Below are 24,433 nucleotides of genomic sequence, written 5' to 3'. Positions count from 1 at the left end.
GCACAGCAACAGTAACCGATCTAATAGCTGCGCCAGACACTTGTTGTCTTACTTAGTGGTTTCCGACCGCAGCGCCGTATTCTACTTGTTTACATATCTCTATAATTGAATACGCATGCCTACACCAGTTTCTTTGGGGCTTCAGTGTACATTCCTTCCTCTGCCACACTACACTTCGAAGGAACCTGTCTTTTCGAATTTTTTAATAATTTTCACCAGACCTTAAGCAGACGTTGGACCAAAACATTATTTCTTGTACTTGACAGGAAATTCTGCAAGGCTATTTGCGCAGTCACCGTTCTCGTAAAACAGCTCCATCAGCAGCGCGCCATCCTTCATGAAGACAGCCATGCTGGACGTCACGGTTCTAAACAGGCGAACAGCAGTGAGCCGCGCGTCTGCAGGTGTGCGTATTCTGACGTTTACATCCGTCAGCCACTCGTCAAATTATTGTTACATGACGTTTCTTCCTGCGGTAGTGACAGGGTGTTCAGATTTGACGTAATTTTTAGCAGTTCAAATGGTTCAAATGGCTCTGAGCACTATGGGACTTAACATCTGAGGTCATCAGTACCCTAGAACTTAGAACTACTTAAACCTAACTAACCTAAGGACATCACACACATCCATGCCCGAGGCAGGATTCGAACCTGCGACCGTAGCAGTCCCGCGGTTCCGGACTGAGCGGCTAGAACCGCTAGACCACCGCGGCCGGCATTTTTAGCAGTAATTCCCTTTTAGCAGCGTTATGAAACTGGAACTTTAATTCTGGACCCACTATAGGAGGAAACAGTGCTAAGCTGCAAGCTCAGTGAGCAGGGCGGATCGCTGGCAGGGAGGCAGGCGCGAGTAGATCACTGAGCACTTACTTGTTGTACAGGACGATGTCGGGCAGCCAGATGTGCTCCGATGGAACGTACAGTTCCGTCACGCCACCGTACTCCGCCGGATCCCACCGGAACTTGTGGTCCTGCCATTCCTGCAAAGAGGAAACACGTACATTACAACGAGCAGGCGGTCTTCACAGAAACCACAACTAAGGAAATACTTTTACCGTCGAGGTGTAGTGAAAGACAGAAAGGCTACATTCTGAAGGACAATACGAATGTGTCATGTTGTTGCGAATGATAGAAAATAGAGTTAAAAATCAAATATCATGTAGGCTTGGAAATTCTTGCTACCAGCGCGTGTTATGTCATTTCTGGAAATCCAGAATCTACTCTGTAGGAATCAACATGGATTCCGGAAACAGTGATCGTGTGAGACCCAACTTGCTTCATTTGTTCATGAGACCCAGAAAATATTAGATACAGGCTCCTAGGTAGATGCCATTTTCTTTAACTTTCGGAAGGCGTTTGACACAGTTCAGCACTGTCGCTGATAAACAAAGTAAGAGCCGACGGGATATCAGACGAGCAGTGTGGCTGGATTGAAGAGTTTTTAGCAAACAGAACACAGAATGTTGTTCTCAATGGAGAGACGTCTACAGACGTTAAAGTAACCTGTGGCGTGCCACAGGGGACTGTTATGGGATCATTGCTTTTCACAATACATATAAATTATCTAGTAGACAGTGTCGGATGTTCCATGCGGCTTTTCGCGGATGATGCTGTAGTATACAGAGAAGCTGCAGCATTAGAAAATTGCGGCGAAATGCAGGAAGATCTGCAGCGGATTGGCACTTGGTGCAGGGAGTGGCAGCTGACCCTTAACATAGACAACTGTAATTTATTGCGAATACATAGAAAGAGGCCGGCCAAGGTGGCCGAGCGGTTCTAGGCGCTAGTCTGAACCGCGCGACCGCTACGGTCGCAGGTTCGAATCCTGCCTCGGGCATGGATGTGTGTGATGTCCTTAGGTTAGTTAGGTTTAAGTAGTTCTAAGTTCTAGGGGACTGATGACCTCAGATGTTAAGTCCCATAGTGCTCAGAGCCATTTGATCCATAGAAAGAAGGATCCTTTAATGTATGATTATATGATAGCGGAACAAACACTGGTAGCAGTTACTTCTGTAAAACATCTGGGAGTATGCGTACGGAACGATTTCAAATGGAATGATCATATAAAATTGACTGTTGGTGAGGCGGGTGCCAGGTTGAGATTCATTGGGAGAGTCCTTAGAAAATATAGTCCATCAAGAAAGGAGGTGGCTTACAAAACACTCGTTCGACCTATTTTTGAGTATTGCTCATCAGTATGGGATCCGTACCAGGTAGGGTTGACAGAGGAGATAGAGAAGATCCAAAGAAGAGCGGCGCGTCTCGTCACAGGGTTATTTGGTAAACGTGATAGCGTTACGGAGATGTTTAGCAAACTCAAGTGGCAGACTCTGCAACAGAGGCGCTCTGCATCGCGCTGTAGTTTGCTCTCCAGGTTTCGAGAGGGTGCGTTTCTGGATGAGGTATCGAATATATTGCTTCCCCCTTCTTATACCTCCCGAGGAGATCACGAATGTAGAATTAGAGAGATTGGAGCGCGCACTGAGGCTTTCCGGCAGTCTTTCTTCCCGCGAACCATACGCGACTGGGACAGGAAAGGATGGTAATGGCAGTGGCACGTAAAGTGCCCTCCGCCACACACCGTTGGGTGGCTTGCGGAGTATAAACGTAGATGTAGATGTAGATGACCGGACGTAGCTTATGTGTAATGTTGACTCTTCCAAAAAGAGCGGACTATATCGCATCACGAGGCTCGAAAGCCGTCACAAGACGCAACCCTGCAACCCTTGGACAGCGGCATACGGCCTGCTACCGCGTGACACACACGCAATGCTCAAGAGTACTGGAAACTTCTAGAACAAGTTGTGCTGGGTGCATTACCGCTATAAAAAGGCTAGTTGCCACATTGTTAGGAGAGTGATGGGAGTGATGGCTGTGATGGAGTAGCAGGTTAGTCGGTCAGATATGGTTTAGCTGGAGTTCTGATGCTGTGATATCGCAGTGCAGTGCTGCGTAACTACGAGAAGATTTAGACTTATTTCCATGTAGTCAATACTTAGTCTAGCGCGCTCGCCTCTGCTATATTGGGACTTACACTCAGGGAACTATGAGGAGCTACACTATAAAGAAGGCAGTTAGTAGACTTTGTACATATAATTGTTTATAAAACGGGTGTGCCAGTGGTGCTTGCAGTGTATATATTCACTGATTTATGATTGCATCCAGTGTACCCTGTGATCCCAGCCAAGTTCCGTATTCTAACTCACCCTACAGCCCTCTTTTCAGTGGAGCAGGTGCACAGCACAGAAGGCAGCCCACGACCTCGAGACCTCCTGTCAAGTAAGTTTTTTGACGCGCATCCTAGCGGCCCTTCACTCCCTCTCAGGACTTGTCAGTGGGACACTACGATGTCTGCACAGACGTGATACTAACACAACAGATTTTTTTGATATGTTACTGCAATTTTGCCAGTATGATGTTACCTTCAGCACCGGAAAAGGTTTCTTCATACGTTTTTGAATATAGTATTTCTATTAGTAGTGTATGTGTGTGTGTGTGTGTGTGTGTGTGTGTGTGTGTGTGTGTGTGTGCGTGCGTTCAGTAGTAACCAATAAGAATGCCTTGTCGTCATAAATCTTTTTATTTAGGGCGTATTTACGTTTACAGAAATTCATGAAAGATTAATGTACATTGTGGATAGTGTGCCTTCAGATTTAGCAGTTTACAAATGGGATGTTGAATTACAATGTGCGGTGAGTCTCTTGCAGATGAATCAGATGAAAGGTTATCGAACACTGGACCAACAAACGAAATCGTAGGGAAAACACACAACTGATTACACAAAATTCGCGATTAAAAGTGTAGAAAGTTGTATCATCATCAGGATGAGCACGGTACATTTTACAAGGCAACATAGACTGAGAAGCCAAAACCGTGTGACCACGATCCCCGCGACACTGAGTGCCATCTGGTGACTTTCCAGGAAAGTGACTTGATGAAGAAAGTATATGTGGTGTCGTACGAAGAGCGAGGTGTCACAGCAAACTTGGTATCTCGCAATGCAACCACAAAAAAAAAAAGACAGTCGCTGCAAACCACATCGACGAATGAGCGACACCGGCGTAACTACCCTCCGAAACGTTTCGCTATACGGCCGCAACCGATGGTTCTACTTACGGCCGAGCACAGCACAGCTCTGCCCAGTCTGAGATCATTGACTAAGACGACAGCATCGTCCTCTAGTAGGCCAGCTGTGTGATCAATGTATTAGGTAGAACTGTAAGTGAAAGCTGTTAAATGTACTCTGAATGTGAAATTTGTATTCTTGTCTGTATAGAATGATACGCTATTGTTGGGACACAGTTGTAAATACCCATGACATTCGTGTGGAACTGGATTGCACAAAGTTAAACAATTCTTCTTATCTATGTTGTAATAAAGTGAACTAATACTTTATGTGTTGTAGTTTACACTCGGTGTGCTCCCGGAGCAAGTAAAGAACCCACTGTTGTACAACAGTACATAAATTCAGCAGAGACGAATGGGGGCGGTGCGAGCCTTAATGATAAGCTGAAAAAAAAAGATGTGAAGAAAAACAGCTACATATTTCTGGACCAAGTATGACCTGACAAGCAGAGAGGAGGTTCGAATCTTTGCAATAAGTCTACGTGGCGGAAATAGGGAAATCCATAGACATAAACGAGTTTCACAATGGGTAAATTTTATGGTCCGGTTCTTGCATATCGGAAAGGGCGAAGCTGGACGTTTGTTCGCCAGCTAATGTAATGATTATCGATGGAAAGTGGTTGGAGAACGGTAGAACGACGCGAATTCGAAAGGTGTTGGATGTCCACTGCTCATCCCTGCTCCGTAAAGTGGGAGAGCCTGCGATCAATAGCAGATCAGACGCAACAGACGACAGAGAAGACTGGTGGCGCAAGTATGAGGGGCAGTAAAATGAAAACCGAACACCCGCATTCATGGCTGTTTTGACTTTAAGGCGTGTCGTAGTTTCTGCAGTGTCTTCATAACTCTGTGCATTGATTATCGTTTCACTATCGAGGAACTGGACGAGCAAAGGTCCCCTTCAATTGAAGAAGGTCATCATGACCTTACTGGAATTTGTGTGAAAAACTTTGGATTTCTTTAGCGGAGCAGATGTGCCACTATTGGCATTTCGTTAATCCTCCGGTTGCTGGAGTGCATCACACAGAATCATCCTGTCGCACGATAACGCTCGCCCTTGCACTACAAATCGGACGAAGGCTACGCTTCATCGATTTGCTTCTTAAACACTGTAGCGTCATCCGTTGGTTAGCTGGTTCGTTGATTAGGGGGAGGGGACCAAACTACGAGGTCATCGGTCCAATCGAATTAGGGAAGGACGGAGAAGGAAGTCGGCTGTCCCCTTTCAAAGGAACCATCCCGGTATTTGCCTGAAGCACGTACAGCCCGCATCTTTCGCCGTGTGATTTACACATCTCTGTTGACCTGAAGAAAGACATGAGTGAACGTTGGTTTCAGTCGGACGAGGAAATGCAAGAGTGCGTGCAGTTGTGGATCTGTCAGCAGACGACCGCGATATACCAAACAGGAATTGATCGTTTCGTCTCCCAGTGGGATAAATGTCTTAATGCCTGTGGTAATTGCTTTTGAATGGAACCATTCTATGGTCGTGTTGTTGCGAGTCGTAGATCCGGTGGAGGCAGCATTATACTTAGGGACATTACATTACTTCGTGCTTACAAAAAGGCGTGTTAATAATTAAAGGCACCGTGACAGCTGTGGGCTCCACGATTATTATTAAGGACCACGCATATCCCTTCGTGGTTGATGTCTTCCTCCACAATGATGGGATCTTCCAGCAGGGAATGGTCCTCGTCAGAAGGCCAGCATGATGATGTTGATACCCTTGCCACAAATTCGCGAGGTCTGTATACAATGGAAGACATCTGGGACGTAATCAGCCCTCACGAACCACGGGCACAGAATTTACGGAATCTGTGGTAGCTGTGTGTAGGAAAACAAATCGGTCAATATGGTTCACTTTGTATCCACGGGCACATCCAAACATTGCAGCCTGAATATGCCAAACTGTTACATATCTAGGTCGACCCCTCTTATTACACTGATTCCATACATCCGAGTGGCCTACAGTGACCCATTCACTTCTACGGTTTATGTCAGACACGGAAGGTGAGATGACATCCTGGTACCAGTCCTACACCAGCTGCAGGCCTCCAAAGTCACCAATCAACGCATTTAAGGGTTGGCAGTTACGTGTGCTTTTCTGGTGGTCTAGCATACTACGCAAGCAAGAAGGCTTTATTTCAATCTGAAGTTGAATCTACCTTTGACTCGAGCCTAATCACAAGCACTGAAGATCAAGTTTTGGGTCTTAAAAAGATATGAATTTTGTACTGAAACAGAATCCTCAGACACATACCTCTAAATTCTGATTCATGCAGAGTCACGATGCCTTCTTGTAGTCAACACTCCTCTGTGTCCGCTGCTGAATCAGTGCCTTCCTTTCTGAGTTACGAGGGCTCCCGCTGCCATTCTGTGCTCTCTCTCTTTCCAAGCATTTATCCTGACTTGTGGAGTCTACTGTTATGGTTAACCGGATTTGGAGTGTTACTTTTTAAGGGGTCACTGCATTCCCTTCTTCTCGCCACCCCGTACCCCCCGGGACAGAATGTTTGTACCCCACCTGTCTGCATCTAGTGCAAGCCATGGTGTAGTGCAAACGTGTTTCAGATGTCTGCGAGTCGTGTAACTGAGGCTGTGCGTGGGGACCAGCCCAGTATTCACCTAGTGGGAGGTGGAAAACTGCCTAAAAACCACACCCAGGCTGGCCGGCACAGTAGCTCTCGTTGTTAGTCCGCCGTGCAGATGCGATCCTGGGCCGGCGCGCCTACCCGAGTTCAGGAAGCAGCGTGTGAGTGCTCTCGGCTACCCCGGCAGGTCGCTGCCATTCTGCGCTATTTAAACAAATTATTCAGTCAATTCTTGCATTCTTCAATTTGTAACTAACCGTAAACCTATGTAGACATTTTTAGGCCCTCGCTAAGTATTTTTCGTACAAAACGACACAACATCTGAAACGTTTGACTGCTTTCATCCCCAAATATCAGTATCTGTCACCCTACAGATTTTCCGCTCACCACCTCGATATCGATTTTCTCTCTCGAGACCCTCTGGATTCAAAACGTATCCTTGATCAGTTTTTGTTTAGACAAATACGTTTGTTGTACAACTGACTGCTTTAAATGCTTTCGGTTTTAGTCACCCACGAAATTGGTCAAGATCTGATACTGTGGAAACACCTTGCTGAGTAACAAAATATCTCTGTCAACACGAGACTAGCTTCCTCATGACATCATTGGTCTCTCAAGCAAGGAATGGATCTGCTTTCCGTGTACTACGAATGTGGTCGATTAGTAGTAGTGCCTCGTACACTACGTCGCTGAATCTTCTACCTATTGCAGCAGTTTACACTCGGCAGTTGCTAACTTAACAACGTTGTCTCGCTGTGATTTCTACGGACCAGACATTGATTCACATCTCAAACAGTTCGTTTATCCCTGAGTAGCTGGCAACTGTGAAAGTTTTCTCTTTGGCCCACAACTGCTGAAATGTGACAGTGCATGGATTTGGAGTTCACACAACGGTCTTTGAATTACGTGTGATTTATAAGCTGTTAACACATGTTCTCATTTTCCATATGTGTGCACAGTGGGTGCTACTACATTAGATAGTTCAGTCTTCACCAGTCAGTTAACAGCTATCTGGAAGAATCTCACGTTTCGAACTTCTTAACCAGGCACTTCAAAAGGTTATGTGAAATGTATTTCTCAGATGTATCGTTAACAGAGACACTGCGAAAAATCTTCTGCTCATAAATTCCTTGGAGGCAAGTAAGCCCCGCCGATATCTTCTCAAACACATCTCAAATTAACATCTAATAATCGACAAATTCCGTTATAAAGCAGTCACGCTGCTGCTTGGCGCTTTCAAATTTCTCCTCATAGAGGACAATGTCAACAGCCACGAAGCTTTATTTTGTGCCTCAGACGTAGAGAGATAAATACTGATATGTAATCTCAAATAGGTGCCATCATCTACGATGCAGCAGGACTAAGATTTATATTATTCATTTTGTTTTCTTTTGTCTCCTTCTTAATGAAAATTGGAGACGACACCAGAGAAGTTAGATCACGTCTTTTAGCAGAATGAAACATACACTTCTAACAAAAGTGGAAGACGTTAAAATAAGGCTCAGTAGCTTGTGCACCAATACTCCGGCTATAAAGCATGTGAGCGTTTTCTTATATATTCAGAAATAGTGCTTGGTCACTGCACACAACGATAACTTGTCACAATGAAGGAATAACTTAGAAATGCAGCTGGTTATACGGGAGTTCCTCGGATAGTAAGGCCCGATGGGGTGCGACATGGAAACCACAGTGAAAATCCGATGACGCTTCTCACATATATGTTGGGCAGTGTCTCTAGTATTCCCGTCAATCGCGTCACGTCCCTCTTTTCAACTCTGAGCTCACAGTAAGGACGTAAAGATGCTTAGAACAATAGTGTGTCCTTCCAAGTATGAGGGCCTGGTGTGAGATCGCACCTGATGTCATGCAGCCGACATAACTGTTATATCCATAATGAGATTTCCACTCTGCAGCAGAGTGTGCGCTGATATCAAACTTCCTGACAGATTAAAACTATGTGCCAGACCGAGACTCGAACTCGGGAACTTTGCCTTTCGCGGGCAAGTGTTCTACCATGCCATATCTCCGCAATATCCTTTCTTCCAGGAATGCTAGTTCTTCAAGGTTCGCAGGAGAGCTTCTGGGAAGTTTGGAAGGTAGGAGACGAGGTACTGGCAGAACTGAAGCTGTGAGGACGGGTCGTGAGTCGTGCTAGGGTAGATCAGTTGGTAAAGCACTTGCCCGCGAAAGGCAAAGTTCCCGAGTTCGAGTCGTGGTTTGGCACACAGTTTTAATCTGTCAGGAAGTTTCATAACTGTCATATGCTTCCTTCTGCATGACAATTCTCGGCCGCACTCTGAAGGTGAATGAAGATGCTCCAACAGCGTTTTCAGTGGGAAGCGTTTGATCACCCACAATAGAGCCCGTAGTTGACTCTCCCTGAGTTTCATCTCTGCTCACATCAACCACGAGATATGAAGACAACGTTCTGGCTAAGACAAGGAGCTGTAGTCCAGTGTAGAAAATTGACAGGAAGCACAGGCGGCTTGATTCTATGACGAGGGCATTGGGAAGTTGGTACACGCTACGGCAAAATGTCTAAATCAAAGCGGCGACTAAGCAGAGAAGTAGCTGTAAGATGTAGCTAACTGTTGCAAATAAAACGGTTTTGATTTTCACGGTGGTCTCTGTTTTGCGACCGATCGGACCTTACTTTCTCCGTCCTTCCCTAATTCGATGGGACCGATGACCTCGTAGTTTGGTCCCCTCCCCCTAATCAACGAACCAGCTAACCAACGGATGACGATGCAGTGTTTAAGAAGCAAATCGATGAAGCGTAGCCTTCGTCCGATTTGTAGTGCAAGGGCGGGCGTTATCGTGCGACAGGATGATTCTGTGTGATGCACCCCAGCAACCGGAGGGTTAACGAAATGCCAATAGTGGCACATCTGCTCCGCTAAAGAAATCCAAAGTTTTTCACACAAATTTGTTGCTTAAGCATCGCCTAACTATAGGGAAACTGTAGGACGTTAGGCACCTAAATATCGAATTCGAGAATAGTAAACTTTTATTTACAATGTTCTGATAATTGTAGCAAACTGAAATAAAATGTCACTAAGCTCCATGGGACTAGCATTTATCCAGAAAACTGTAGGAAGCAGGCGTGAATGAGACTTCAACATGTGTGCTGTTCACAAAAGCAAGATAAATGAGACAAATATGTTATACAGGTTTTGAGCATTAAGATGCTTAACCAGGTGAGTCAAGTGTCAGCAACTCAGAAGATGGGCTGTGCTACCGCCTAAGCGAAATTTACAGTTGGCGCCATAAGAGTGTCAGTAAGCGAATCCTCTGCAGTGAAAGTCTTCTGAATTATCTGAGGTTCTCATAGTCCACTAGGAGGGGACATCGGATGTGGGTGCGAATGAGGAGAAAGAATGCATCTCCTTTTCTACGTAAAAGAAGGGGAACTTTCCACTCAGCCCTCGTAATTAGCATCTTCAAGATTCATGAAGTTGGTACTGGTTTCTAACAATCTCTCTGCATTGATCAGCATCTCGTCTGGTGGCAGCGGCCGTTACTTTGGATTGGACAGTCTGTAATTCTGGATGGTAGCAATGAACTTTCCCATACCACAAAGAGAGCAGTGAACCGTGGCATATTTTCAGAGTATTCTTAAGAATTTATTTTATTTACTAGCGATTCATCAAGAACATTAACACATTTAATCAGACTATGTAAGCATCGAAGTAGTTGCCAGGGAGTAACAGATGAAATCATAACCAAATTCCTTTTAACAAATGGGAATTTTATTCACTTTAATAGTGCCTAAAAGCATTTTTAAAAGAAAGAGATTTAAAATTATAATCAGAAAGCACCCTCTAAGTATCAAAGTTACAATTTATTCAGAGGCAGAAAGAAACAAGTTTTGACTATATGAGCTTTTGGGCAGAGAACCTTGCCGCTCCCTTTTGACACGGCCGTAGTTACGACCGCTCACAACAGCCTCTGAAAGACTACACTGGTGCAAATCTGCAACACACCAGATAACATTAAACTAAGAGTTTAACAATTTACACAAGCACACGAACTATGCATCCCCTGTAAGAGGGATGGAAATGGTGCAAGACACTAACAATTAAAATATCAACCTTGCCACCGAAAGTCCAACTTGATTTTAACTTCTAAGAAAAGACTTACGATGAAAGGGTGGCAACTTTGTATGCTAAAATGATCATTTAAATAAAAGCCCATGAAATGCAATCTTATATAAAATTCTACAAGGTTGGCCAAACAATAGTTCACATGCTCTACAGTACACAGATACTGCCTCTCAAGATCATAGGCAATAATATCAAAGTTTCCGAAGATCAAAACATATTTCAGGTATAAGGCCGTTACACTCCAAGCAATAAATTCGTTAACATTCCAAATCCGACAAACATGACAGAGGCAGCTACTAACGTACTGTAGATTGATAGGGAGATTACCGAACTACCCGAACCGCAGGTTGCTCTAACCCGCCCCTACTCCACAAGGGAAAGACGGACCACCCAATTAATAACAACCACCTTCCCGCGGGTGGGCAAACGGAGAAGAATGGTGGGACGACACCGAAGCAAAACGGCTGGTGATCTCACCAGGAAAACAAGTAGAATTTAACAAGAGTAAATCAAACGACATATCAGCAATCACTTAACTTCTAATAAACTGCGATTTCTCGAGAAGACCTGGCGCAGCACCCCCAAATCGCTCTCCCGAACCGTCCCCTGCCAGTCGCTTCAACGGAAGCAGGAAGGCGCGCCGATCTCCCATCTCATGGCGTCGCAGCTCGCACCGGCCAGACCGATGTCGTGGGTTGACTCCCGTTGCTCTTGTGTCGGTCGCGAAGCCACTACCCCTCGCTATACGGCACGGCCCACTGGACTCACGTGGCGACCTCACATGCGCCGACGCTCAGGACGGACAAGTCATCTTGTGTCTCAGTTGCCGACCGACCAACCGATCGATCCAACCGCCAATGCCTGAGCAAAATCGAGCAGACTGGCGGCCTAACGCGCAGACTCAGAAGAAGGAACTAAGCCCCGACCGGGCGACCAGTCGCTGAGTTGTCTTACTGGATGAGTGGAAAGACTCTCATTTCGTCGGCTTTAAAGGTTGATTCGAACGACAGACATACTAGCACTCCGAACGACAGACAGACATTAACCGCCTAACAAATGCGGACGAGAGACTAGCAAGCTGGGGACGGGAGACTGACAGACTGACCGACTGGCGAGCTCATAGCCCCCTTAAATGCACGTGAACAGGCAACCTTTCCCCTTTCCCACCAGAGGGAGACACCAAAGGTGCGATAGCCATAGCGGCGCCACCGCCAGAAACGGAGGACGACTGCTTCACACTACGCGCTGCGGCGCGTTCTTCAAAAACAGTAATTTTTACCATGGCTCAAGCAGTATGTGGTTCATGTTCCATGTGTGGACAGAAACGCAAATTTCACCCTCGAGAATTCTCAGGGGAAATATGTGTCGCCCAGCAGCATCTATGCTGTGGCGAACGGATTAGCGCTAGAAACCATCCACAATAAGCATTTCCGGGAAAAGGACATTGTGGGCCCGAAGTCCCCCATTCGGGGAACTTCGGCTGCCGAGGACATGTACTTATTACATTCGACGCCACATTGGGCGACTTGCGCGTCGGAGATGAGGATGAAATGATGATGAGGACAACACAGTACCTACTCTCTGAGCGGAGAAAATCTCCTGCACCAGCGGGGAATCGAACCCCGGGCCCTTGGCGTGGCTTTCCGCCGCGCTGACCACTCAGCTAAAGGGGGCGGACAATTCTGAGAAGAGTGACTGCCACACTGGAGATGCTCGTTTTCTGCTTCGAGACGCCGTGGAACGTCTTCTGCCCGACCCTACGGGGCTGCCGAACCCTCCAGACACTCTCCCAGCTACCGGAAATGAATACCTTCCATGCCCACAAAATGTGCCAAACTCAAACAGTAAATTATAATCTGAAGAAAGCTGAAACAAAATCCCAAAGCGGCGAGCTACAGACGTGTTACAACATATACACGGGCTCTAACTTTAATACACTTCTGGCCACTACAATTACTTCACCAAGAAGAAATGCAGATGATAAACGCGTATTCGTTGGACAAATATATTATACTAGAACAGACATGTGATTACATTTTCTCGCAATTTTGGTGCATAGATCCTGAGAAATCAGAACCCAGAACAACCACCTCTGGCCGTAATAACGGCCTTGATACGCCTGGGCATTGAGTCAAACAGAGCTTGGATGGAGTGTACAGGTACAGCTGCCCATGCAGATTCAACACGATACCGCAGTTCATCAACAGTAGTGACTGGCATATTGTTACGAGCCAGTTGCTCGGCCACCATTGACCAGACGTTTGCAATTGCTGAGAGATCTGGAGAATGTGCTGGCCACGGCAGCAGTCGAATATTTTCTGTATCCAGAAAGGCCCGCAAAGGACCATCAACATGCGGTCGTGCATTATCCTGCTGAAATGTAGGATTTCGCAGGAATCGAATGAAAGGTAGGGCCACGGGTCGTAACACATCTGAAATGTAACGTCCACTGTTCAAAGTGTCGTCAATGCGAACAAGACGTGACCGAGACGTGTAACCAATGGCACCCCATACCATCACGCCGGGTGATACGTCAGTATGGCGATGACGAATACACGCCAAACACTGATGCGACCATCATGATGCTGTAAACAGAACCTGGATTCATCCAAATAAATGACGTTTTGCCATTCGCGCATCCAGGTTCGTCGTTGAGCACACCATCGCAGGCACTCCTGTCTGTAATGCCGCGTCAGTGGTAACCGCAGCCATGGTCTTCGAGCTGATAGTCCATGCTGCTGCAAACGTCGTCGAACTGTTCGTGCAGTTGGTTGTTGTCTTGCAAACGTCCCCATCTGTTTACTTAGGGATAGAGACGTGGCTGTGACTGCACGATCTGTTACAGCCCTGCGGATAAGATGCCTGTCATCTCGACTGCTAGTGATACGAGGCCGTTGGGATCCAGCTAGGCGTTCCGTATTACTCTCCTGAACCCACCGATTCCATATTGTGCTAACAGTCATAGGATCTCGACCAACGCTAGCAGCAATGTCGCGATACGATAAACCGAAATCGCGATAGGCTACAATCCGACCTATATCAAAGTCGGAAACGTGATGGTACGCATTTCTCCTCCTTACACGAGGCATCACAACAATGTTTCACCAGGCAACGCCGGTCAACTGCTGTATGTGTATGAGAAATCGGTTGGAAACTTTTGTCATGTCAGCACGTCGTAGGTGTCGGCACCGGCGCCAACCTTGTGTGAATGCTCTGAAAAGTTAATCGTTTACATGTCACAGCATCTTCTTCCTGTCGGTTAAATTTCGCGTCTGTAGCACGACATATTCGTGGTGCAGCAATTTTAATGACCAGTAGTGTAGTAACATAAGAGCTCTCAGGGGCATTGCCGTAGGTATGACACAATAGAACGTCTTCTGGAGTCTTTTGCAGTTAAGAAAGTACGTTCTGTTGTGTATGACTTCTTACACAACGATAAGGAAAGGTGGGCTACCGAGTGGTACGGCAACTGCCGCCACAGGAAAGCTGGTTAGGAGTACAAATGTTTTGCAGATAATTAACACAACAAACCGAAGATTTACTTCACTACATTTCTCCTAGCGAAAGTCCGCCCCCGGTAGCTGAATGGTTAGCGTGACGGATTGTCAATCCTCCGGGCCCAGCTTCGATTCCCGGCTGGGTCGGACAATTTTCTCCTCCCAGGGACTGGGTCTTGTGCTGTCCTCATCGTCATCCTATCAGCCTCATCGACTGCAGGTCGCCGAAGTGGCGTCAAATTGAAAGACCGGCACCCGGCGAATGGTCTGCCCTACGGGCGGCCCTAGCCATACGCTTAAATAAATGAATCCTAGTGAATGAAGACGCATTACAAACATTACAGCAAGAAATAGATTTCAGCTATCTCATTAATAACAAGGGTGAGGCACGAACGAAGGTGTCGTAACGCCGTAGCTCCAAGCGCGTGTGTGGCCAAGCTGCTGCCACAGGCCGTCCTCTATCTAGACGGCAGAGGACGCTCCTGGTACCAAGTCGTTAGAGTGTGACTCAGCGGGAGTGCTCCACTGGGTCCGCCGGATCCCGCACGACCACTATTGGCGTCCACGGGAACTTGCAGTTCCGTTGCTGTGACACCCTTTGGGTAGTATCGATACAGGATATCATGTGGTCACTGACTATTGAGGTGGTAAAACACTGTGTTCTATCACACTATTCCACCAGGAAGAGTTAGTACCGTAAAATATCTCTAAGTAACCGTCCAGAGCGACCTAAAGTGGAATGACGTCATAAGACAAACAGTAGCAAAATCAGATGCGAGGGTGAAAACCTCTGAAAACGTAAAAGGAAACTTGACCCATCTACATAAGTAGTGGATTCTTAAACGCTTGAGTACTGTTCATCATTCTGGTACCTTCAGATCCAGCGAAGAGCGGAATGTTGTCAGAAAATTGATTATTAACTGCGAGAGCGCTGAGGAATTGTTCAACAAACACCAGTGGCAGTTGCTGCAAGAGAGTCGCGTGTCACGGGTCACGGTAGTGTGTTGCGAAGAATTGATGGTAATGATGTAGTACCGACTGTTGACCGTGTTGCCACCTGTTCGGTGCAAATGGACTGTAGGTATGACATCAGCTGATATTAACAATGCGAGTTTTGAACACGAGACTCGAAAAATTTGAATATGCCTGTGGAATGAATTTCACAATATGACTTAGTTGCTGAATCAAACTAAAATATACCACAATTATTAAAATATATCAGCCGTAGATAATTACTAAGAAATCGGAACACTGACCGTAACGTCCGCAGCTTGTGGTCTAGTGGCTAGCGTTGCTGCCTGTGGATCACGAGGTCCCGGGGTTCCATTCCCGATCGGGTTGGGGATTTTCTCTTCCCGGGGACTTGGCGTTTGCGTTGTCCTCATCATTTCATCATCATTACCATCATTCGAGACAGTGTCTAGTTTGTATTTTGAAAAAAAATGGGATTGGGTAAAAATTGTGACTTTGTACGAGCGCTGATTATCGCGGAGTTGAGCGCCGCCGGCCCGTGTGGCCGTGCGGTTCTAGGCGCTTCAGTCTGGAACCGCGTGACCGCTACGGTCGCAGGTTCGAATCCTGCCTCGGGCATGGATGTGTGTGATGTCCTTAGGTTAGTTAGGTTTAATTAGTTCTAAGTTCTAGGCGACTGGTGACCTCAGAAGTTAAGTCGCATAGTGCTCAGAGCCATTTGAACCATTTGAAGTTGAGCGCCCCAGAAACCAAACATAATTAACATCAATTGAACGTAACATATCTCTTCAGCGTCAGTCTTATATATGATGCACCTCTTGGTAACTGAGTACTAAGTTATAGTTTTTAATACAATAACGCAGTCTATACTAACAATAACCTGCATCGAAAGGAAGAAAAACTTTAAAAAATCGCCCATTACAAACACAAACATCATTGAAACATACACATGTAGGCATCTACGTATTAGTTAATATTGCTACGAACTTTGGTGGACACACTGTGGCGCAGTGTGTAGCGTCGCTAGCTGTGGCACTGTGAGTCCCCTGTTCGTATCTGGCCAACAGCAGTTGTTTAAAGTTTGTTTAAATAGCTGGACTCCTCATCCGAGTTGTCAGTTCTGTCTGTTCGATGGTTTCAATAATGAATGTGCTTTGACTTGTATTGTGGTGATCCTGATTAATGCCCTGCCTTCCTATTTCGACGTGATTATGGTTCAGACGTGAAAATACATGTAAGTGTTACGCTGTATGTTTTAAGAAGCGAGGTACTAAAACCTCGCTTTAGTGTTGGTTTATCTAAGGTAATTTCACAGAAATGGCGCGTATTATCACGTTAAAGGAAACATACTGAGATTGTAAAGTAATGTGCCACAATGGTGTATAAACTTCACTTATTACTCTTTAATAACGTTCCCATTAAGTAATACAACATTAATTAAGGAGATCGGTGCGTAACACTGCATTCGCATTATTGATAACTTCAATAATTTAGATTTTGCAACTGTTCTATGTTACCTGAAGTGGCGGTTATGAGGCGAGCGACGTTGATCGCCCAGAAGGCAGGCAACACGGCAAATGGAGGAGAGGCCGGTTTCGGCGCTACGCAGCCGCGACAAGTGCGCCACACCTTGTGGCAGTAAGACTGCTCACTTAGCTCCGATTCAGTTACGTTTCCGTGTCGTTCAGAAATTGAACTGACAAGTTTTCCAACTGATGACTGCTTATTAGACTTATAATAATTTCAAGAGTTATGTTGCAAATTTATTTACTTTGCGAACTTAAGGACTTGGTTAAATTCATCGTTTTGGAGAGTGGTGCTTGCAATACTGGTGAAAAACTTTACATTTTTGTTGCGGCATTTTTTTTATTGAACTACGGCTACAACATGGACAGTAGAGAAGATAAGCTTTCTTACTACTGCTTTTAATCAGTGTTCGTGAAAGTTACGTCGTCGTGTCATTACACTGTCCCAGTGAGAAACTGGTCAGATTTTCGAAACTAAAAACTATTCGCGTGCTGTCGGCTGAAATTATATATTTTTTTTTAATTGAACTCAGATATCAGGGAAGTAATTTGAAAATGCGTAGAATCGCATCCTGACAACACCGTTTGGAAAAATTTGAACATTCCGGACTAACTCTATCTAAGAGCAAAAATGGAGCGGATGTGTCGATGCTAGTAGATTACCAGCAAACTAAAATGGGCTAATATACGGAGAAACTGGCACCAGTGCAATTCCGTTGTAAAACGCACCCGCACTAAGACTGCAGACTGATACCAGTTTGCGGCGACTACGAGCAACCTTGAACAGCGTATTCACCGCAGTTAATATACATCAGAATAATTCAAAGTGATACGGCAGATTCTGAAACTAAAATATGTTCTTGGAATTGAACGCCTCTTTGTCCTTGGAAATACAATCTCTAATGGCATTTCAATACGAGGAGTGATCTATGATCGTGAGAACTGGGTCCACACCTCACTGATCCCTCCAGAAGTTATTGCCAGTAGGTGAGACCGGGTAATGCCGCTACACCTTTATTCAGCCAGCCCCTCATTTTGACTCCCGAGGCTGAATGCGTAACGTTCCAGACCTTCCTCAGAAAAATTCGAGAAGCTACCGCGATGGAACCTACGGTCTTACACATCGAAGGCAGCTGTTTTTGATTTTATGAAATGATCATAGAGCCACGTTCAAGTCTATTTCACGCCAATTCAGCAACTTGCACGCTTTTTTGACGAAGATAAGGTGAAATTACTAACACAACACGAACACACAATCCGTGAGCAAAGAAAATCTCCATCCCAGCTGGTAATCGAACCCTAAACTCCACGATCTAAAGGCAGAGGCACTAATAATTTTTTTTTAGTTTTATACTTTTTTAAACTGGATCTCCTTACCTCCCCTGTCATCCAGTCCTCCAGTTGTTTCTTTGTCAGCAAGCTTACCCGCAGTAATTTTTTTCCGTTAAGATCATTTAACACTTCCTGTTTTTTCAGCTTTTTAACGTCTATATCTTTTTATGATTTTTTGATAAACAAATGAACGCTACTTGGCTGGACTATTTAAGAATGTCTTATTCTAATTAAACCTAAAATTGTTCTTCTTTCGTAGTGGTACTTTTCCGTAAAGGAAATTAAAATCTTTTTGTTTCGTGAATACTGAGTTAAAAGGTTTTTCCCTTCCATGACAACACTGGCCTTAATGTATAGCGCATGGAAGATTAATAGAAAGATAATGGAAAAAATTTCGTTTTCTCCACCGATAAGCATGATGATTACATGACGTAAAAAGAATTACATGTATTAGATTAAGAAACTAAAAAATAAATAAATACACTGTAAGGCAGTAACTGATTCCTTATAGCCGAGCTTACGTCACAGGACGTTCCACATGATCGCCAAATCCCACACCGCGCAACTTCTCGTAATCCTCCAAGAAATTCGAAAAATCATAGATCATCATCATCACCATCACCATTGCCATTTTCTGCTGTTTCGCCAACTCCTACGGAAACAACAGGTACGACACGTGTGAAGAGGGAAAACAATGAGGTTTACCATCTGACTTCACTAGTTCATCTCTGTCTTACAAGTGGAAAGAGAAAATCGCACTTGAAAACTTCCGGAGAGAGAAGGTCAACTTTTGCAGAAATGCGCTGGATGTTCCAGAGCAAATACAGGAGAGAATTCATATTCATCTTACTTGAAGCTGAGTTGGAAGAATAAAACATCCCTAATGATTCACTATAACTTTGAAGAAAGAGGAATGGATCAGGTGTGCTAACTGCAAGCGGTGACAGCCTGTTTCCTGATCAGCATCTTAGCCTCTACAGAGGCTTTGAAGAATAAATTGAAATCTTGACTTGACCCAAGCTTCCGATCGTTGTTACGTCACGGATGACTGATGATTTAGCCAAAACACGTGCTCACACCTAGCTCCTTTCATTCTACGAGGTGGGTTCAATAAATAATGAACACTTTCTTCTGAAGGCGGGTTGGTTTCTCTCTGGGATTCCTAAACATCGAATTATTCTCCTCTTTTGGCTAGAAAACCCAGTTTTCCAAATCACCTCCCTTTGGTGCGACGACTTTACGCCACGTTACTGGGACGGCCTGTATGCCCGCATGGTACTATGCTACTGGGCGAGGTCGGAGCCAACGTCATGCTGCATCAACCACCATTCTCTCACCCACATACTGCTTCCTGCGGAATGCATCCATCATTGGGCAAAACAGATGAAAGTCGGAAGATGCGAGATCCGAGCTGTGGGATGACAAGGAAGAACAGTCTAACGAAGTTCTGTAAGCTTCTCTCGTGCGATGTCTTGCGTTGTCGTGGACAAGGAGAAATTCATTTGCATATTTGTGGGGTCGAACACACCGTTTCTTCAATTTCCTGAGGGTAGTGCAATAGACTTTAGAGTTGATCGTTGCACCATGTGGGAGGACATCAAATGAAGTAATTCCTTCCGTGTCCCAGAAGGCAGTCGCCATTACTTTACCGGCTGAAGCTCCGGCTTTCAACTGTTACATCGGATTATACACGACTGGCCATTAAAATTGCTACACCACGAAGATGACGTGCTACAGACGCGAAATTTAACCGACAGGAAGAAGATGCTGTGATATGCAAATGATTAGCTTTTCAGAGCATTCACACAAGATTGGCGCCGGTGACGACACCTACAACGTGCTGACATGAGGAAAGGTTCCAACCGATTTCTGATACACAAACAGCAGTTGACCGCCGTTGACTGGTAAAACGTAGTTGTGATGCCTCGTGTAAGGAGGAGAGATGCGTACTATCACGTTTCCGACTTTGACAAAGGTCGGATTGTAGCCTATCGCGATGGTAGTTTATTGTATCGCGACATTGCTGCTCGCGTTGGTCGCGATCCAATGACTGCTAGCACAATATGGAATCGGTGGGTTCTGGAGGGTAATATGGAACGCCGTGCTGGATCCCAACGGCCTCGTATCACTAGCAATCGAGATGACAGGCATCTTACCCGCATGGCTGTAACGGATCGTACAGCCACGCCTCTGTCCCTTAGTCAACAGATTGGTACGTTTGCAAGACAACAACCATCTGCACGAAAAGTTCGACGACGTTTGCAGCAGCATGGACTATCAGCTCGGAGACCATGGCTGCGGTTACCCTTGACGCTGCATCACAGACAGGAGCGCCTGCGATGGTGTACTCAACGACGAACCTGGGTCCCCGAATGGGAAAACGTCATTCTTTTCGGATGAATCCAGGTTCTGTTTACAGCATCATGATGGTTGCATCCGTGTTTAGCGTTATCGCGGGGAACGCACATTGGAAGCATGTATTCGTCATCGCCATACTGGCGTATCACCCGGCGTGATGGTATGAGGTGCCATTGGTTGCACGTCTCGGTCACCATTGACGGCACTTTGAACAGTGGACGTTACATTCAGATGTGTTACGGCCCGTGGCTCTACCCTTCATTCGATCCTTGCGAAACCCTACATTTCAACACGATAATGCACGACCGTATAGTGCAGGTCCTGTACGGGCCTTTCTGGATACAGAAAATGTTCGACTGCTGCCCTGGCTAGCACATTCTCCAGATCTCTCACCAACTGAAAACGTCTGGTCAATGGTGGCCGAGCAACTGGCTCGTCACAATACGCCAGTCACTACTCTTGATGAACTGTGTTATCGTGTTGAAGCTGCGTGGGCAGCAGTGCCTGTACACGCCATCTGAGCTCTGTTTGACTCAATGCCCAGGCGTATCAAGGCCGTTATTACGGCCAGAGGTGGTTGTTCTGGGTACTTATTTCTCAGGATCTATGCACCAAAATTGCGTGAAAATGTAATCACATGTCAGTTCTAGCATAAAATGTTTGTCTAATGAGTACCCATTTATCATCTGTATTTCTTCTTAGTGTAGCAATTTTAATGGCCAGTAGTGTAGGTGGCGTGGTACTACTCCCGTTATTTTGTTTGGGTTTGAAGTGACGATGTTCAACAAAATACTGTCACCATCAGCTTCGTGACGCGAAAGGAACTCGGCACATGTGGTCCTTCGTTGCTCTTTATGGTCTTCGCTTATGCGACAAAAAACACGGGGGGCACGCACCTTTGTGTACTCAACTGGGGGATGAGTGTGTAAGCACTACTAACAGAGTCGCCCATTTGTGCACCGAGGTGTTTGATTGTGATCTTTCTATTACCTCGAATGAGAGTGTCCGCACGTTCCCACGCCGGAAGAGTCACAGCTGTGCGCTGCCGGACAGCAGCACGCGTCAGATCGGTCAGATATGCGCGACCTTGTTACGATGATGAAAGACGTTTCGCCCAGCGACTCACCGTGATTTTTTTTACTGCCAGGACGCCGCAGACATTCGACATTTACTTACGAATATCTGTGAGGTTCTTTTTTTCCGCCAAAAGAAACTCAAAGACAGCTCTGTGACTGAAAAGCACCTCCATTACAGCCGTCATTTTGAAGACTAGGTATTGCGTCAGCACACATCTGCACTTCACTAAACTGTAGCTGCTGAAAAGGTAGTATTCACGATTTCCACTAGAAATTCCTCATTTTTTGAACGGAAATTGGCCGAGGAATGAAATGTGTCACGTAACTTATTGAATTCCCGTCTTATACAGGGTGGTCTATTGCTAGTGACCGGGCCAAATACCTCACGAAATAAGCATCAAATGAAAAACCTACAGAGAACGAAACTTGTCTAGCGTGAAGGGAGAATCCTGGTGGCGCTATGGTTGGCCCGCTAGGTGGCGCTGCCATAGGTCAAATGGACATCAACTGCGTTTTTTTTTAAAAATAGGAACCCCCATTTTTATTACATATTCGTTTAGTACGTAAAGATATATGAATGTGTTAGTTGGACCACTTTTTTCGCTTTGTGATACATGGCGCTGTAATAGTCACAAACGTATAAGTACGTGGTATCACGTAACATTCCGCCAGTGAGGACGGTATTTGCTTCGTGATACATTAACCGTGTTAAAATGGACCGTTTACCAATTGCGGGAAAGGTCGATATCGTGTTGATGTATGGCTATTGTGATCAAAATGTCCAACGGGCGTGTGCTATGTATGCTGCTCGTTATCCTGGACGGCATCATCCAAGTGTCCGGACCGTTCGCCGGGTAGTTACGTTATTTAAGGAAACAGGAAGTGTTCAGTCACATGTGAAACGTCAACCACGACCTGCAACGTCGTGCACAGTTCTTTCACTGGGCACAAGAGAAATTACTGCACGATGACAGATTTTTTGCACGCGTTCTGTTTAGAGACGAAGCGTGATTTACCAACAGCAGTAACGTAAACTGGCATAATATGCACTATGAGGCAACGGAAAATCCACGATGGCTCTGACAAGTGGAACATCAGCGACTTTGGCGAATTAATGTATGCTGCGGCATTATCGGAGGAAGGATAATTGGACCCCATTTTATCGATGGCAATCTAAATGGTGCAATGTATGCTGATTTCTTAAGTAATGTTCTACCGATGTTACTACAAGATGTTTCACTGCATGACAGAATGGCGATGTACTTCCAACATGATGGATGTCCAGCACATAGCTCGCGTGCGGTTGAAGCGGTACTGAATAGCATATTTCATGACAGGTGGATTGGTGGCCGAAGAACCAGACCATGGCCCGCACGTTTACCGGATCTGACGTCCCCGATTTCTTTCTGTGGGGAAAGTTGAAGGATTTTGCTATCGTGATCCACCAACAACACCTGACAACATGCGTCAGCGCATTGTCAATGCATGTGCGAACATTACGGAGGGTGAACTACTCGCTGTTAAGAGGAATGTCGTTACACGTATTGCCAAATTCATTGAGGTTGACGGACATCATTTTGAGCATTTATTGCGTTAATGTGGAATTTACAAGTAATCACGCTGTAACATCATGCGTTCTCAGAAATGATAAGTTCACAAAGGTACCTGTATCACATTCAAACAACCGAAATAAATTGTTCAAACGTACTTATGTTCTGTATTTTAATTTAAAAACCTACCTGTTACCAACTGGTCGTCTAAAATTGTGAGCCATGTGATTGTGACTATTACAGCGCCGTCTACGACAAAGCGAAAAAAGTGGTCCAAGTAAAACATTCATATTTCTTTACGTACTAAACTAATATGTAATAAAAATGGGGGTTCCTATTTTAAAAAAACGCAGTTGATATCCGTTTGACCTATGGCAGCGCCATCTAGCGGGCCAACCACAGCGCCATCTGGTTTCCCTCTTCAAGCTAGACAAGTTTAGTTCTTTATAGTTTTTTCGTTTGACGTTTATTTCGTGAGATATTTGGCCCGGTCACGATGGTTGGTCCACCCTGTATATTCAGGTAACTTACGTTCATATCCTGACGTAGATTCATCTTTGACCTCAGTAAATATGTCAACTGATTCACATATCTCAACGTTAGACTAATTTCCTAAACAACTAAAACATTCCTTATTTTAACATAGCAAATGTCTGTCATCGACTCGTCGATTTTAGTAAATTTTCCGCTTTTCCGTCTGACTTTATCCTTCTCCGTAGCTCTGCGGTCAGCGCCGCTGACTGACATGCGTGATACTCGGTTTTGATTCTCGGTACCGCCAGATATTTTTCCGAGGGGGGAAGACGAATCAAATTGATATTTGTGGCCCATACTAAGATCTAAGGTCACCTGGCAGTACTAAATCTCTGTTACAGTTTCCTTCGTCCCACCCGCCCGGACGTTACGCTTTTAGGTCAGTTTGATTATTCGACTCTCCCCTTTTTTTCTATTTCCGCGAACATGCAATGACTGCGGAGCTCTTGCACCGACTGGCTCGACCGGACATTATATATTACGAAATACAATAATTTCATAAACCTGAAGATGGAATTTTAAAATCTCGAAACTGGTCTTGGTTTTAATAAATAATTAGTACAGTTCAGGCGGGTCTCACTAAATTAATTATCATAACAGTGTGACAAATGGAAGCCTCTAAGTCAATGAATTAAGAGATACGGCCACATACGTTCCATAATTTGATATTCGCTGAGTCAATCTCAAAAACTAAATGGTTCTTCACGCTGGCCTAGACACATCACATTTGCAAGGAGCAAAGGATTCACAGTAAAGATAATAAAAAAAAA

General features: G+C 45.2%; 1 protein-coding gene across 1 annotated transcript in view; it reads right to left on the bottom strand.

Annotated features, from left to right (window-relative positions):
* The window catches only part of LOC124804857 (acetylcholine receptor subunit alpha-L1), a 617,332-nt gene that overhangs the window by 180,309 nt on the left and 412,590 nt on the right, over positions 1 to 24,433 (bottom strand). Inside the window, exon 3 of the mRNA XM_047265212.1 lies at positions 870 to 979. Coding sequence (XP_047121168.1) covers positions 870 to 979 — 110 coding nt within the window. The remainder of the gene's footprint in view (positions 1 to 869; positions 980 to 24,433) is intronic.

This window comes from Schistocerca piceifrons, chromosome 7 (assembly GCF_021461385.2).
Source record: "Schistocerca piceifrons isolate TAMUIC-IGC-003096 chromosome 7, iqSchPice1.1, whole genome shotgun sequence".
NCBI lineage: Eukaryota > Metazoa > Arthropoda > Insecta > Orthoptera > Acrididae > Schistocerca > Schistocerca piceifrons.
This window is presented reverse-complemented; position numbering and strand designations above follow the sequence as displayed.